General features: G+C 40.6%; 2 protein-coding genes across 4 annotated transcripts in view; one reads left to right on the plus strand and one right to left on the minus strand.

Moving 5' to 3' along the window:
- Positions 1–18,419, minus strand: part of LOC105398535 — a 46,496-nt gene that overhangs the window by 26,281 nt on the left and 1,796 nt on the right. The gene's annotated exons all lie outside the window — the stretch shown is intronic.
- On the plus strand, positions 714–18,370 carry LOC105383011. Of its 3 annotated transcripts, none has more exons than XM_038105700.2 (10): positions 714–1,026; positions 12,803–12,915; positions 13,378–13,489; positions 14,194–14,291; positions 14,914–15,029; positions 15,539–15,749; positions 16,527–16,645; positions 17,190–17,289; positions 17,640–17,857; positions 18,116–18,370. In XM_038105700.2, the coding sequence occupies exons 2-10, from the start codon at positions 12,811–12,813 to the stop codon at positions 18,306–18,308; spliced, it is 1,272 nt and encodes a 423-aa protein (XP_037961628.2). In that variant the 5' UTR covers positions 714–1,026; positions 12,803–12,810; the 3' UTR covers positions 18,309–18,370. The 3 variants fall into 3 exon arrangements, with proteins under 3 accessions (XP_037961628.2, XP_037961627.2, XP_037961629.2); XM_038105699.2 differs by having other exon boundaries at positions 717–1,026; positions 14,914–15,024; positions 15,534–15,749; XM_038105701.2 differs by having other exon boundaries at positions 719–873; positions 14,914–15,024; positions 15,534–15,749.

Below are 18,419 nucleotides of genomic sequence, written 5' to 3' on the forward strand. Positions count from 1 at the left end.
GCATTTTATGGCTTCTCGAGATGCGCCGGACGAATGTTGTTCTGCTGAAAGATATCTCTCGATAATGCGGACGTGCTGAAAGGCCCTTTCAGTGGCCATTTCAGATTGTGTTTTCATGTTTTCACAGCTGAGTGTTGCAGCCGTAGAATAAGGAATCGAGTTGTGTTGTAAATTATGGCTCTTTTGCAGCGTAAAATTAATCTACGATTTAAAAAAAAAAGTTTGTTTAGTTAGTAGAAATTCGTACATTGTAAAGATCCGTATAGTTTTAATATTTGCAAGTACCTAACTATATGATAAAGCTCTTAATAATCCGCTTTAAGCTTTATGATGTCGTATGCTGATGATCAAGCTTTTATTCATTGAAAATATTTATCTTCACGTAGAGCTATAAAATTGTGAGGTCATGATGAACCTGCTCATTAAAAACTAAAATGTCAACCTCACGTTCAATCTCACGGAAAGCAGACAAATAATTTGAAATTAAGGCGAAAAAATACAATTGAAAACTGACTACCATTTTAAATAGAACTTACATAAGTTACCTCACACATATCTAACGTAAATCCATGACGCACGTTTGTATTCACAACAACGACGTAACGTCAACAACAACAACAAAACTGTACTAAAAACTAAACAACAGTCGCGACCCGCGCGCGCTGAACTCGGAAAAGCTCGCTGAAAACCTCCGCGCAGGTTTCAGCGGGGAGGTGCGCGAGCGCAGGGGCGTGGCGCTCAGAGCCGCCGCGGATGCTGCATCGAGCGCACCTGTCACCCGCGCGCCAATCACCACGCGCTACCACGATCGATTCCAAATTCAATAATCGTAATTCTCAAACTTCTTTCTCCCAGTGCGTGTCTAACCAGCCAGTGAGTGATTTTTCAGTGACAATAAAAAGTTTTTTAAAATAGTAATATTTCATCTGTAGGCTAGTGAATTGTGTTATCAGCGCTTATCACTGCTACTCCATCATCGCTGTCTCTACAACGTGCTGCGAATCTGCGTAAATGTAACAACAAAAGGTATTTGTGGTACTTCATTCATATTTTATGGCATTATGAAGGTTATGTATATCACAATCAATATTTTAACCAATTCGCAATTTGTTTTAAAAGAGCCTCCGGTATATTTTTTTTTATTACAAAATTAAAAAATATAAACAGTTTCCAAGTCGGAATCTACATTGCATATCCAATTTAGTGCTATAAACACATGCGAATTAGCAATATACGCCATGTAATTAGTACGTTTCGAAATTACTCCAAAGCGAATGAGCTTACGCCGCACTCGTTAAATGAACGCAACCTCTGCTTATAAACGCATTCATAAATAGTTTCATAGGTCAGAATCTTCATAGCAAAAATAAAATACCTATTTTCGCATAGCATGTTTACGCGAATCTGTAAATAAATTAATTTATTATCTAAACACATAAAATGTGAAATAACACGCTAACAAATGATCGTTAGACATTGTCAACTGCCAGGCCGGGTGAACGGTAGCATAAATCAAGGCATTAGATCCTGACCTGACAGTTAACGAACTGTGCGCCTGCGCAGCTGATAGCACGATCATTGAAGCTAAGTGAAAAGAACTGACACAAGAATACAAGAATCTTAAAAAAAAACAAATAACAACACAAGTACCTTAATTACTTGTTTTTTATGCTAAAAAAATGAAAATTATTGTTTATATTTAAAAAAAAAACATTGCATTGCAACGCATCGCTTAAAAAAATGCTGAAAAGAATATAGAGATGTTGTAGGTCGGGCTTGCATTCAAAGACAACAAGAAAATTAAAGTGAGAGGTATATGAATAAAAAAAACTATATATCTTTAAAAGCTGTGGTTCTTTTTAAAGAAAATATTGTCTTTGGCTGGTAATAGCCTATTATGGGCAATGAGAAACAGGCCCCTGACAGACTGACACACAGCGGTCAGCTTCAACGTACAATGCCTAAAAGTATATATTTTATGATAAACTCAGTTATTTTTAAATAATAAAACAAATTAAGATCTCTTTAAAATAGAAAATCTGCTTTCACTCTAAGTTAATTATGACTATATGAATATGACTCATGGTAATAACGCCCCATGTGATGATTAATGTGATTGATGTTTTGTGCAACAGGTGATCTAGTATGGATTTTATGTATTACCTATATAATATATTTAACATCAAAATAAATTAGTGATCAATATCAATAACAAATTAGTAAATAATTCAGTGAATATATTTCAATATAATTATATCGACGGCCGAAAGAATTAAGTGGTAGACCACCACTTGGCATATTAGTCCGAAGACTCCTGAAGCAGCACTAGAGCCTCATTGCCCCACACCGTGGGAGCCCGGTGAAGGCCGACTGACCGAACCACTTGTATCACTGATGATTTCATGCCGGTCAAGGAAAGCACCGCCGGCACTATCGTAACTAAGAGAGACCATTAAAAGCTCCGGCGCTATTTGCATTGCGGAAAGAAAAACATGGCCGAGGCAAAGGAATTCCTCCGCAATGTACCAGAGCGGTGAAGTGAACAAACAGCCCGTGACCCCACATGTGGGGCGAGATACACCCTCCAGTAAAACCACTTTACTGCCATTGCCACGGGAGAGCTAGCCGAAGGAAACCTTGATCGCACCAGATTTTCCAGCCGTTAATTAAACTGACCGGTGTGTATTTACTTATATTGCGGTAATAAAATTGTGATTATATTGCACTAGTCTATGCCTCCGTACAAATTACAAGCAGTATCTTAATCAAGAACACATCATGGGCTAGCCTTGGGGTTTATACTAGATGCTTCGTCAGGACTTCGTGTTCACACGTTGCGTCATGTAAAAATCTTCATAAACCGCGTTTTCTGCGATATTACATGACAGCCTATCTATAATTAAAATCATCGACATACCATACACGATAAAGAAATAATCGATAATTAATCAAATCGACAGCGGAGAGATGCAAACCTTAATAAAGCAAATTGAATATACGCCGCATGATAATAATTAAGGGCCATAAATATTACACATACAACTCTTTCCGGGACCAGGCGGCAGACTCAATGGGTTTTAGCAGGCCCATGGCGGATTGTGCAAATAAATAAAATTCCAAATTGAGACTTCGGCTCGAACCTGAGAAAAAACCAATCAACACCAACATAAACAACGCCTTACATTGCACCGATGATTGTAGGGTTCGAGATAATTGAAGTGTGCAAAGCAATAAACACATACGGACTAACCGTGGGCCAACTCTGGGTATGATGGCGCGGTCGCGTTACATAACCTGCCCTAAGAGGTTTTTAGTGGTCTTGAATGAATGTTATTGGTAGTTGGTGTGATTATTCAAGCGAGTGGTGTATGCGTGTCAACGTGGACAAACACTGGGCGAGCAGTAGCGCGCCTCCCTGCACTGCATGTCGAGACAAGTGTCTCGTATTTGTTTGGTGCAAACAGTCGCCGGCAGCCTGACACATCCTGGCCAGTGCGGAGCCGACGTACGTTCCAGATCCACTTTGAAACAGCTTTAAAATAAAGCCACACCAATGCAGTTGTCATTAAATAAGTCGACACATTAAAATCGCAGGATAACCGTATTCAAAGAAGTCGTGTCAGCGATATCCATTCAAAGAAACTTATGAACTTCTGAATATTCATTTATATTTAATATCAGGTTAGCTAATTGCGAAATCAGTTAGTCTTTATGAGGCCGAATAAATATGCGATTTTAATTTAAGTAGCTTAAGGTTAATTTGTAAGCTCAACCTTAAACGTTATAAAATGTCGTAATATAGGTACCATATACTACACATTTTCATGAAAAAGAAACTATGTTTTCTTAACCTCCATACCACTCAACGTATCAGTTGCGAGTTGAGTGAAAGTATCAAAATTTACATTTCGTAACCTTTACTTTTGGAACATGTGGAAAATCGATGAGTGCGGATTGTTTTCTGAGAACAATATGTGCTTTGGTATATACGAGAAGACAGTGGTTACGTGTATGATGTGCGAGGCGCACGGTGGATCTTCGTAGGCGGTTTGAACAAGCGCATCATTAGATTCACAACCTAAGACAACATTGTGAAACGTAATACATATCATAATCAAAGTTAAATGCAAGCCTGGCAAACGGAGCCAGTGGTAAATGGAGCCACTACCGGTTGGAGTTAAGAGTTAATTTAGCCACATCGCCCGCAATGACAACCCTGGCATTACCTGTCTTCGGGGAGAAGAAAATCATCATCAATAAAAGTCAAGAAATAATTAGGACCTCAGGCCGCAGAGCACTGGTGCATTCCTACTTGCATTTTCAGTATAAACTCATACCAAACCAAGAATAAAGATCATATAAATAGCATATTTAAATGACCACAAACTAGCCACAGACAGTTTGTATGGACCATAATTTCGCTATAGTGGACGTTGCATTATCATAGTTGAATTCGATAAATACAATTCTCGTTTCATTCACTTCCACTTAAGAATAAAATGTAGAGTAAGGAGGAGCAAGGAATAACCCTCAAAGAGGACGAGCAAATATTTGCATGTGGAGCGCGAAAACCGGCAATGTCTCTCCATTACGCGACCTAATGTGTATTCAAAGCGAATCATCAGCATGGTAATATTGTAATTAAGATAATGCCGCCGAGGCCGGTTCTGCTCACGAGTATGTTACGAGCTCCCACAATGACATCAAAGGTGACCAGCCAACAGGCTAAGTTTTTGTGCATTCTAATGAGATTGTAGAGCTCTTGATGAAACCATTACAACTAGGTTACTCAAATATTACAAAAATGCTTTATTTCTTACTTACCTGCTTGAATAGGACTTTGAGTTGATGTTGAAATTATGTTTTAGGTTGACGGTAAAATGACCATAATCCTGTGTCTTATCGAAGTCTTAAAAACAAAAGAATGTAAAAAGCTTTCAAAGCTGCTACCTATTCAGTTACTTCAACCTCATAACTTAGTTTTAACAGGGTTATTCTATTATTATCTTACGACATTTTAGATGGTATTGTGTTTGTCTGAACCTTCTCAACTTGACCCCAAGTCACATGTCTGGTGGCAGCTACCGCACTAATAACGTAGTACGCTTGTCACCTTTGCGGTTTCGTGATTCATCTTCCATTTTTAAATTTTCACCCTATGCAAGTTACATAGGAATGATCTCATCAATTTCTAGCTTGCCCAATAATACGTGTTAGTAAATACGTAGCACAAAATATTAAAGGTCTGATCACGTGATGTGATTTAACACGATAGAATTATAAATTTACATTGAATTAATCAAATAATTTATCAGATTTAGTAATGTCAACGTCCATTTCATTTTCAATTTCATTGAGAAACGTCGGAGGGTCTTCTTATTATTGCACAACGAAATTTGCATTTCGGAGGACATCAGCCACATTTCCATTGTTAAAAATAATAACCAGTCAAACTGGAAAGGTAACAAAATACGAGTTCGATAAAATGGTTCGACAAAATGGTCTCGTTAAGCGAGAGCATTGTCTCGGATCTCGGGGCGGATATACGTTTCATAGCGTGACCGCAACACGGCTACCGTACACTACTGGCCAACTTAAAATTGCAAGGCAATCGATACATCCGTGGTGTGCTGATTATTTGGGACTATTGCCACCAAAACAAAACAAATCTTATTGAAAACGTCTATATTATTTAAAATGTTGCAATTACCACCTCTAATAAATCACCAATCATGATCAAAGGCATACCACAAATCCAATCCAATACCACACACGAAACAAATCCCGGATACGATATTTCTCACAACCGCACCAGTACAAACGAAGCAATTAGAAGTCGGGAAAATAGAGCAATATAGGATTACAGTTCTTGAGCTTTGTTTAAGGAAAGCCGAATAAACATGAATGGAGCTGCGTTGGTGAATGCAAGTCCCCGGATTAGAGCGGATCAAGATACGCGTGGCGTTGCACAATGCAACATGTTAAAGGCTCCCCCGCTTAGTGGCATTTAAACTGTTTTGATAAAGAGATAAATCTTGCTTACATCTAACCGTTCTTGGATTCCTGTACCCATTTACTTGTGAAGCTTTTAAATGACATTCGTCACACACAGCCTACATTTTTTAAGTTTAAACTTCATCAGATTACAATTAATATTATTATCAGGTAAAGCTTATACATATAAGACCTTAGATAAATTGCTTCCTCCAAAATATAATGTATTTTGATGCGTGTAATCCTACAATCGAAAAACAATTTAACAGCATGTTAATATGTTATTAATCGGATATTACTTTTATGACTATAATCGAATGATGTTCTTGATATAATAACAATAATTAAAGGGCAAACCACGAACTTCGTATCACGCAATTGAACGTTTTCGGAAACCATTATACTTAGATATGTTCCCCAATTTTAAAAGGTGTCTATCATTTAAAAGAAAATATAGAATTCAACTAGAGTCACGCAACCTAATATCAAATGCAGTCTATGATTTAATTTTTTTATTAAATTAAAAGCGATTACATGATGACAATGCAAGGTTTTTGTCAACTCCTGGAAAATCATACCAAACTTACATGCACACAGACGTTTTCTAAAGAAATGCAAAGAAAACCCCATTCTTACTAAGTTCGCAACTTGTTTTCTTACACTATCTTAAAACAAAGAAGACATTTGAATATTTGTAGATAAAATAAGCATGTTATGTTTGAACACACTGTTTTGAGTATGCAATGCAACTGATAAAAAGTGAAGTGGAGAAAGTTACCAAATTCCCCCACACTTTGATTGACTCAGTAAAATATGAATCTGCTTAGACGTAATACATATTTGCAATTACAGGTTAATTTAACGACTGTGTATTACGGACGTTTTAAAAGCTTCACACGAGAAAATATTACGTCCTTAATAACTTTCTTTAATGTAAGCACTTGTTTAAATCCAATAAGCTTTATTACCTGCGGAGTTCAATTATCTCATTACTTTTTTATTGGTCCCTCTCTGCTTGGTATGCGAATTTGCAAAAATTCCGAACCAGCTGTAAAGTGTAAATCAATTTACGTGCCTCAGGGTAGCGTTTCGTCTCCATCGTCAGTTGGGCGCTTGGCAGCCGGATAATTACGCTGACTTGTGCAAGCGCACGCCGCGCCGTCTGCCACCACGATAACCTACTTGCTGACACCTCGCTGACATCCTGCACGCTCAAATCATTCTACATCATACGTGCAATCTTACACATTTATCAATCCTGTGCAGATCATTAATCATCAGCGAATGAAAACGATTCTATTAACACTAATTGATAAGTTGCACCTCGAAAACATCATGCTTAGGAAAGTGCTAGACAGACGTGTAAACAGTTAATGTGAGGTTTGCTACACCTTGAAGACTAAACAAAGGTTTAAAGTGGCGTTCGAAGACAACAACAGAAACGAGCATTACGACAGAACTCATACACTCAAGCGAGGTACAATGTAGAGACTTCGCTGTACAAAACATCCAGCTATGCAAATACAAAATGAGATAAAGTTCCGAGATTGCCTGCTCGGTGAGTAGCACATAAAACAATTACGCACTAAACACTCGAAGGTGATACAACCGACACATAAGTTTCCGAAACGAGGACGCGCGGTGACACGACCTAGCCCGGCTGATAACGCGCTCTTAGTGCATTCCCGACTTTATGACTAAAGATTACAAATAGTAGCCACAAAGGGCTACAGGAAGCCAAGGGTCAGTAGGAAGCTGGGAGGACAATTGAATTGTTAATGAATATGTTATATTTATCACTATGTACTTCTTTGTTATCTCAGTTAAAGTACGTTGAAATGCTGTCTTAATTTACGCTAAGATAATTTATTTCTAAGATGGCCGACGTACACTTGCTCATTTTTAAAATAGCTTTTGTTTTCCCGAAGAATAGTAGAACAGACTGGCATGTCAAAGAGTGGATTAACAAACGTGGTGGGTGTGCTGGTCGTGTCATTGTTTCATCTCCTGACGTGGGTCATAATGAGCATATACGACGTACTAGGTACCCCTACAGCTAAAGAGATGTAGCTTTATATCCATGCACCGGACAGCTGACATGGGAATTAATTACTATGTCTAAATTGAATCTTAGGGTTGAGTGATTGTTGAGAGTTTAGAAAAATAAAGTTAAAAGGTGCTGCTAACCTATTAAAGGTGCTTGGAAAAATGCAGTTTTCATAAACAAGTAGGCAAATTAAGGACACCGAAGCGTCTAGCCAGGACGTGACTCAGACAGAATTGCGAAATAAACGCAAAATTTACAATCCGCTACCCGACAACATTCCGCCGAGTCTGAGCAGGTAAACCACACGGCAGAATGTCCCCACACAATCATGCAGCACAGACAAACCGACTTAACATTTACTCAACGAAACACCGTTTGTAACCACTGAATAACTAATCGCTTATGCTAAATGAATCGAAAAGCTATTAGGTGGTGATCCCACAGTTTATCGACATAATGCTTTAACTGCAGACGTCGCGTCGATTTATTAGGCACTTCCAAAATATAACCCACTAAACTGTCGCGTCACTGGACTGACCTCCTTCCTGTGTCGTTGTCGAGAGAGGAAATATTATGTTAATGTGTTAAGTTAGGCTTTTTTTACTGGATTAGATCCGTCGAGATCTGCCATTTATCTTTATTAAGATCAGGCTGGAGTTGTCGGGCGGTATTCTCTGCGGATTACAGCTCCAACATTTGTTACGTGGACTCGAGCAAGCCCGCGCGGAGCATTAGCCTCGGGCCCGACACTTCAACTATATTTGTTCTAATGAATACTTAACATGAGCCTTTGAATCATGAACTTTAATTAAAGTTAGATGCTTATATATAGTTATTCCTCCAACACCGAGATTAAAATAACAGTGATTATTTATTGTTCGGAATATAACTAAGACATCTCATTTAATTCTAGGTTATTTCAACTACAAAAAAACAGTTGCACATCCTTTTCGATCCTTAGCCCCAACATTTCAATTTACGAACGGAAGCTGCATGACTCAACAAGAAAAAATCCGATTAATTTTCACCGCTTGTTGTCCCGAGACGTCCATTGCGTTGAAATAAATTGCTTTAAAATATGGTTGCGACGGGAACGAATAGACAAAGCGTCAAGCGCAAACTTACTGAATAGTCGTGATCTCACCAGGAAGCTTGTCTGCATAATAGGACAAGGAAGAGGAATCCGTAGACGAAAAGGGCAATGAAATTACAGTGAATAGCCTCTAAATTACGAGTCGGCTTGTCAAATAACGTCTTATCACGAGAATTAATTAGGCTTGCTTGTTTATTCAGGAAGTGTAGATTCATTCGTGCTGGTTGTAATGATGATGTATGAAAGCAATGAGAGGCAGGAGCCGCGGGCAGACACCTGGAAGTGGCGTGTGGTCTAGCCGACTTGGCAGCCCTCCAGCTCCACTGAACTTTGACAAGCACCCACCGAATAGATGGGCCATTCAATGTACCATCCGTCTGTTGCGATTTACAGCGCAATCAAATTGTGAAAGCTTTGATTCCAATTCAGCACGAGAAATTATATTATAAACACTAAAATATACCGGAATGTGCACAAAAGTTTCGATTGAATAGCTTTTTTATAACTCCAGATCGCTGCAAGGAGTTGCAAGTGCGCTGGGGTCAACGAACTCCAAATGCGTGTACAACACACCTTTCGCTTTCAGATTTTTCGATTGCTTCCAGGTATGCAACAGGAACAAAAAATAATACGGGGCTCCGTCAATTGCAGCTAACAATAATTATTTATGAGCTTCTTTGACAGTTTCAACAAGGCTTAAGTAAAGACGAGCTTGTAAATGCTTTCTTTATCGATTTTAAATCAAAGTGGGAGCGTCCTTTCGTTAGTCCCATTAAAAGGAATTGCTCTGTACTTATTTAGATTCATTGAAGGGAAGGTTCTTGTTAGAGCTAGTGGATCGCGGGCCTGCGCCGACGCGACGTGACGCTGCGATCGAAGCATCAATTAATAGAGATGCATGAAAGCAGAGCAGACCGAGACCAATCGGGGCCGGCACCGAAATGTGTGCGACTACGTGATACAGCTACCGGACTCTGCGCGTGCGCAACGCCAACTTATTGCTTACTAATTATTATAAAAATATTCATGTAATGGTTAAAAATGGGTATTTTATACTTCTAGAACCAATACTATTTTATAAAGATCCATAACAACGATAATGAAGATATACTTGAATTCTGCGAAGTTGTAAGGGCCTACTCGCGACTCGCGTAACAAGAATGCCGTTTAGCGCAAACATTGAAAGTGATAAAATGCACACATCGAAAAATTATGCAGGGAAAGTTACAAGTCGTTTCAGTTACACAAACAACAGCCATAACTTTGGTTGTCACCGTCTAATGGGAAGTGATTCTGACATTACCACAACAATCCCATCACAGCGGGATTGCATAACCACATGGGGCAGAGCTAGATGGTCGGAGGAAGATTGACCCGCGCCGCCGCAAGTGTGGGCGAATACTGTGATAATACCGCGAGACCGTCGCCGCATAGACAGACGCTAGGGTTCACGAACTGTGTAGGAATGCAAATAAATAGTGTCGTGTAAACAGGACGAGACAACACCTGGCAGCGATCAGAGTAAACAATGCGCCTCAATGCCGCCTGATTACAGAGAGGCGGACATCACTCGCAGCGGCGCCGAAAGCAGACGAAAGCTTCACGTCTAATGATACGTCGGCGGATAAATCTCGGAACTTTACAGTTATGTTTGAATTACTTGATATGAAAACAATATACCTTAGATATGTAACGTGTTGATGTTAATACCATTATGTTCGTGGTACCCACCCCAGACTAATGAAAAGTAGGTACTTTAACTAGGTATTTAATGTAAGTAAATAAATTTAGCTAATCGAGAACCCTTGTCCCTGTAATTGATTCAGATACAAAGAGAATAAACCAAATGCAAACAAACCAACTAAGCAATTGCATTCCTGTGGGAATCTCTCGGAGGGCTTTCTATAGAATTGCATCGACGATCGATAGCATTGACCCTATAAGGTCTGTCATTATGACTCACACGCAACATGTATCAATAGCTGAATAAAATTGTTGGTATTATAATAAAATTTTATATCTCTTCAATTTCAATTAAATTAATTTCAATTTGATAGTGATGGCTCTTTTAATTTAGCAAGCAGGAAAAAATCTCTGAAGCTTCATAATTAATCATCATCAACAGGTCGTTAGTCCACTTTTGGACAAGACTTTCGTTAATGATGGAAAGCTTTGTGATGTGAATATATTTTGCTGCAACAAATTGATGGGTGTTCAACTTCAATAAGTTGATTATATTAGGTCCTTACATATGAAATTGGCGTTTTGTCGTACTGGCCACTTTGATCTCAAATATTACCTTTATGGTTAGGAATTCCAAATTCAAATTCATACAGCTATTTACTCATGCATTTGTGTTTCAAACCCCCTAATTCATTTGTTTTTTCTTCTTTTGTTTTTTTCTTTGTGTCACTCTGTTTACAAAATGGAAAACTTGAAATATCGCGTTATTTACGAGTATGAGTTCCACCGTGGCACCAGTGCTGCAGAAACGGCTCGAAGGATTAATGATGTGTATGGTGACGGTGTCGCAAAAGAAAACACAGTGCGTTTTTGGTTCCAACGTTTTCGTTCTGGAAATTTCGACCTGCAGAACAAGCCTCGTGGACGGCCGGAGACCAAAGTTGATAATGAAGAATTGAAGGCTATTGTGGAAGCGGATCCATCGCAAACCACGTCCGAGTTAGCTGCAGGCTCCGGTGTTAGTGATAAAACTATTCTAATCCACTTGAAGCAAATTGGGAAGGTGAAAAAGCTTGAAAGGTGGGTACCTCATGAATTGAGTGAAACAAACCGACAAACGCGCGTCGACTGCTGCGTTACGTTACTCAACCGGCACAATAATGAAGGAATTTTAAATCGAATCATTACCTGTGATGAAAAGTGGATCCTCTACGATAATCGGAAGCGCTCATCGCAATGGCTGAACCCTGGCGAACCAGTCAAATCCTGCCCTAAGCGAAAATTGACTTAAAAAAAGTTGCTTGTAAGTGTTTGATGGACTAGTGCCGGTGTCGTTCACTACAGCTTTCTTAAATCTGGCCAGACGATTACGGCAGATATCTATTGTCAGCAACTGCAAACCATGATGGAAAAGCTAGCTGCTGAACAACCGAGGCTGGTCAATCGCTCTAGGCCACTGCTGCTTCAGGACAACGCTAGACCACACACTGCACAACAGACGGCTATCAAATTAGAGGAGCTTCAATTAGAATGTCTTAGACATCCACCGTACTCTCCGGACCTTGCTCCAACAGATTACCATTTTTTTCGCAATTTGGATAACTACTTGCAAGGAAAAAAAATCAACTCCGATGGGGCAGTCCAAACCGCCTTCAAAGATTTATTGATTCCCGCCCGAATGGTTTTTTAGTAAGGGGATCAATGAACTACCTATGAGATGGCAAAAGTACATACATAGCAATGGTACATACTTTGATTAATTTAATATATTTCATTTAAAAAAAAAACGACTTTATGTTCCTCCCATAGAAAACGCCAATTTCATATGTAAGGACCTAATATCATCACCATCATCATCATCACATACTATTTGCCAGAGTCGTTATACCTGGCTCACTAGATAAATAAATAAATAAATACATCTAACTGATCCTATTATTTGTCTTACATTATGATCAGCTAACGTTCAGTTGTTTCCCCCGCAGCCCTGGCGATGTCAAGCGCGGGCTGGGCGGCGCTGGCGTGGCTCGTACTGGCAGCTTCGACCGCCGCCGACAACCATCTCATACGGACGCACGCGCACAACGCGTATAACAAGGTAAAGCGACCTTATTTTTAACAGGAGGATACTTTTCATATGAGGAGCGATTTATAATGCGGCTTACTCCATGATTAAGAGTGTAGGAAGTAGGGACTGTAGAACTAAATCATCAAAATAGAAACATGCGGATTATTGCAACTGTTTACTTTTACAACATTTTACATCAGGGATGTTGGCTCTGATTAGAATTATTGGAAGCGAAATGAAATATTACAGAAAGAAGGATAAATTTATCCTGAAGTTTCATACGATACGACAAGCTAAACTACATATGTTTCCAGATTAGCCTAGCAATCCGGTGGCAGACATAAATATCCGTTTTGGATCAAGAACAGCGACAACAAGGCATAAAAGTGGACATGTCGTAAAATCTACATGTTTACAACCACATCGGATAGTAAACTATTTTAACGGCGGGATAAATTTCGCGATTTAATATTGAATTCATTTTGTTTCCAGGACTTGACTACTGTGTTGGCAGTGCTCGAAGAGAGATTTAGAGTTCTGGACACCATCAGTGCAGTGCAAGTGAAGCAATCGCGGCGACTCGACGTCATACAAGACAAACTTGGTGAGTGGAATAGACACTGCGAAGTACAAATTAACGAATTGCAAATGAGAATAAAAAGTACATGGGAATGGGAATGAGACAAAAATGAAGATCTATCACCACCGCTAAGTACATGATATGGTTATTGTTATTATAAGTCTGAAAATTTGTGTTACACAGTTCATGTAGTAACAGTGTGGTGAGTACCTACATTGTACAATGCTACCATCCGGGAAGCAGCCCTATACGGCTTGATCTCAATGTGTCACATCCTATTTTGGTCTATGCAATGAACGCGCTGGGTCAACTTTCGCAATGTTGTCCACAACAATAATTGAACCAGCAAGAATAACGAATCAATTGATAGTATCCGGTTAGGGCTACCGTCTAATGAAGAATATTGATTGTGTAAATTACTATATTAGAGCAATTGAATCACCAGACATAATCAAAGAGTTCATTTGAGAAATAAGAAAAAAGTTATCTTTATCTTTCTCGCATAGAAAAGGTTGCGGTAAGGCATTAACAGTAAGGTTAGCACGGGGTCCAAGACGTGCACGTCAAGACGGACAAAAGCCTCGCATCGCGCTCACTCACATAGCACGGCTTCGAGAGCGAGTGCAACGGAAAACTTTTGTCACGTCTTGCGCCTCGTGCTAAGCTAGCGGAGTTCTTTAAATGTATTGTATGCGTTCTTTTAATGTATTTTCTGCATTGTTTTTCAGACCGCGTGGAGACGACGCTGTCGCTGCGGCTGGAGCGCGCACAGCTCGCGGCCGAGCGCCTGGAACACCGCCTGCACATGCTGCAGACCAGCGTGCAGGTAGGTACATACATACATACATATGCTCACGACTGTAATCCCCGAAGGGGTAGGGTAGGGGGGAGTCTCCCGAGCGCTGCCGAAGCAGCAACCGGGACCCACGGCTTAACGTGCCGTCCGAAGCACGGTAGCGTCAAGAAAATAACCACATGAAATCGGTCACCCATCCAATGGCTGACCTTGCCAGTTGTTACTTAACCTCAGTGATCGGTTACGATTACTGAAGCCAGCTCGACTACGGACGCGTTCGGGTATACTTGAGATATCGGATAGTTAATTAAACAACCGGCTACATAACCGGCTAGGTATACCACAATAACACATTCACAGGACTTGACGTCCAAAGCACATTCCAGCCAAATGATGAGTTAAGCAAAATCGGTTACAATTACCTTAAGCGATAAGAACGCAATTTATTTGTTAGTATTTAAGTTGTGTATTTTCATCATCATCATCATCAGGCTTCTATCGCCTACTGTTGGGTATCGCCTACTTATTTGTACGCTAATTCTTCCGGTCCTGTGCCGCTCTGATGGCCCACTGTTAGTTTAGTTATTTTCACGTGTGTGTACAAACAAATAAGGAATATTCTACGTTATGTACCTTACGTATTATTTTTCAGGCCACCATTAAAGAAAGCAACGAAAAGCTCGAACAAAGTCAAGCAAAGGTTGCCGAGATCGCCCAGAATTTAACCAGTCATTTGGACTCGCATAGACATCTACTAGAAAAGGTAAGGCGGTTGCTGGAATTCACAGGAATTGTAGCATGTTATTGAATAAAGAAATGAAAACATTCCAAAATGCATTATGCAGCATATTTGGCAGCCATAACGCATGGCATGAGTAAGAGTATAATATTTTCAACTGACCCAATTAAGTGTAATTTCAATGTTTCAAACAATACGAATTTCAGATTTCGTTTTAGGCGAAACGCGAAAATGCCTGATCCGATTTTTACAATGCTTTTACCAATATCAATGTTTCTTTCTTTCTTATTTTCAATAGAAAGCTAAAATATATGAGTCAATGACATAAATTGCTTTCTATCGTTGACTTTTTAGCCGGTGACCGGTAGTGGCTGGACCGATTGCTGTAGCGCTCCTTCGGAGAGGCCTATGTCCAGCAGTGGAATAATTATTGGCTGATGATGTTGACTTTTTTATCTTTTAACCGGGGTAAACCCTTGACGTTAAGAAGAGCCCGTGGAACATCCAACATTAACCATTATTTAAACCACCAGGTGAGCGGCGCGTATGCGGAGACGTGGCGGCGGGGGCTGACGCTGGAGGCGCTGATGCGCGACGGGCTGTCCCTCATCAACGTGACGCGGCGCGAGCTGGCGGACGGGCTGCGGGCGCTGGCGCGGCGGCAGCGCGACGCGAGACTGACCTCCTCCGACCTCGAGGCCGCCTTCTCGAGGCGGCTCAATGACAACACCTACCGCATCGACTTGAAGGTGAGGCGAACCCGCCTGGGTTGGCATTATTAGATCAGTGGATCTGAGATCTCATAATTTTTCTATTAGGTTTTAACAGCAGTGGTTTAATTCATTGGTGATGATGATAAGATTTTCGACCGACAAGAGGCTGTTGTAACCTACATATTTTACCACCACGCAAGGAAAATCAAATGTGGCACGAGATTACAAGCCGTGAATGTTGTTATATCGGTGGTTTAGTCTCATCTAAATAACTGTGCCCTGGCTAGAGTTAAATTCCACATTTCGTACGCTCAGTGATGTGAAGCTTCTGTACAACAGTTTGTCACTGTCACATTCTCCGGGCCCGCTCGTCTAGAAAACAGGAATCTCATGGAGATTGCACCGCACACCGTATCAATCGGTTTAAATGCAAATTGTATTGGATGTAACCTTCCGTCATACATTCCCAAGACGCACTTGAATGCATTGACGAATAGCATCGTAAAACAACGATAGAAATACTTTAAGTTGTTTTCTTTAAATTACAAAACGCCACATCATTTAATAAAATGATAGTACGTAATTATGAATTAAGTTTTCAGCGTGAATGCTGCGGTGCACGAAAGGAGCCTTATCGAGTGACATATAACCTGTTCCTTATAATTTTCGCACCCTGAGCAGTCATCAACTATCTCTAATCTGATGGGCCAATCCTTTCTACGGCTACAAACCCTAACCAACAGCTCCAGTGTTTGTCACCAACACGCCAAGAAGAACAAATTTAGTATTAATCCTTGTCCGTATTGTCTTCAGATGCAAGAAGTCCTGGACGCGCAGAAGCGCTTCGTGGACTCGTGCCAGCGCGTGCAGCTGGACGACCCCACGCACGTGGCCGACGTGCTCGACAAGCTCATCGACTCCTTGATCAACAAGTGAGTTTTTACTCTACTATGAAGGTGATTTTCCCAGGTGGGGGTCACCATAAGTTTTACGATTGGAAGAACAGTTTGATAGTTTTCACTAAAGGCGCCACTGATGTTGATTCTAAAGGCAGAAATTCTAATTTTAACGCTGTCAAACTAAAAAAATTGCTAGCATAAAATGACATTTACGGAAACAATCATAGAGTCGAATTTTAAACAAAGAAATTAAGGTTTTGACAGCATTAAAATTAGAATTTCCGCCTTCATAATTGGCATCACTGTCTATCGAAGAATACTTTTACACGTTATGGACATTATGGCAACCCGTACTTGGTCTATAGTTTACCGAAATTAGATACCAAATAAAGATAGTAGTTACGCTTTCTAAAGGGGTTACTTTGAGAATCGCTGAGTTGCACCAAATGTGGCACGAGACTGCCATGACATTTTTCATACAAATAGTTAAATTATTATTTTCCAGCCATATGAGTACAAGCCGAGTGTGTTTAATGTTTATCTTATTAATTAATCATAATAATTGTTTTTCATTAAGGACCGCATCGACATTCCGAGAGCTGCAGAGCATACAAAGCACAATGCGGAGCCACGATAATAGAGTCATGAAAATACTTAGCACCGGACGCAACACGCAGGTAAGCAACACGCTAAATCACACGCCTATCTCCCATTCGCCGCGTTGATGTGCGCATAAAATGAGCCTAATAAAACAGCAGTTAAATAAACTCATTTTGTCTCCGCAACAACTTTGTAAGCTATAAACGTTGGTGTTACTTTACATCACACTGAGAGTTTATACGGTTTTTTCTTGTCATTACTTCTATTTTATGTTTATGAGAGTAACCGTCTACCGGTGCGAGTAATGTAAATGGTTCAATCAACATGCCACTTAAACAGCCTTCCATCCATTCACTTGTATATTACTAGCGTAAGGACAGGCCCAACCGCTGAAAATTTTGAAATCATTTCTTCCATTCCTTTCCAGTACGACGCGACATGCAAGCGCTTGGAGACGGCGTTCCGCAACTCCTCTCACTCTGCCTTCAAGGAGTCGGAGCTGCATCAGCTGACGGAGAAGTTCGTGGCGCTGACGGACCGCGCGGACGCGGCGCTGCAGCGGCTGGAGGCCAGGCTGGGGGACGACGCCGCGGGGCCCGAGGGGGACGTCACCGCCGCCGCCGACAAACTGCTTATGAAGCTTGAGTGAGACGTTCAACTATCTTTATACCATCTAGTATAGTAGTATATGGCCCCAGGATTTCGAGGAAAGAGTTCACAATTATTGATCCTCCTCATTTTGAGTCACTATTAGTACAAAAGATAATTCATATGTATGTGACATAATATGTATAATAATGAATTCAGGGTCATAGCCATACTTGAGAGGGGAACTCCCTTGCAGCCAGTACATTCTTCACTTTACATTACTATTTTACTAAATACGATAAATATACTGAACAGAAGCGAGCGCGACGAAGAGGAAACCGACTGGGAGGACGACGACGCGGGCTACTTCGTGGACGACGGCGGCGGCGACATGATGGCCGAGGACAAGGCGGTGCTGGGCGGCCCCGGCCCCGCGCCCGACGCGGCCACGCGCGCGCCGCACCGGAGACATCTGCACAAACACCCGTACGACCGCGGCCCGGGGTAGACTAGCGAACGGGATGGTGGCAGTGATGATGATATTAAAGTAATATATTTTTGTAAGAATTATTTCGCTGCGTTTTATTTACTGCTTTCTAAGGTTTCTAACCCAGACGAA

Source organism: Plutella xylostella, chromosome 22, assembly GCF_932276165.1.
Source record: "Plutella xylostella chromosome 22, ilPluXylo3.1, whole genome shotgun sequence".
Classification (NCBI taxonomy): domain Eukaryota; kingdom Metazoa; phylum Arthropoda; class Insecta; order Lepidoptera; family Plutellidae; genus Plutella; species Plutella xylostella.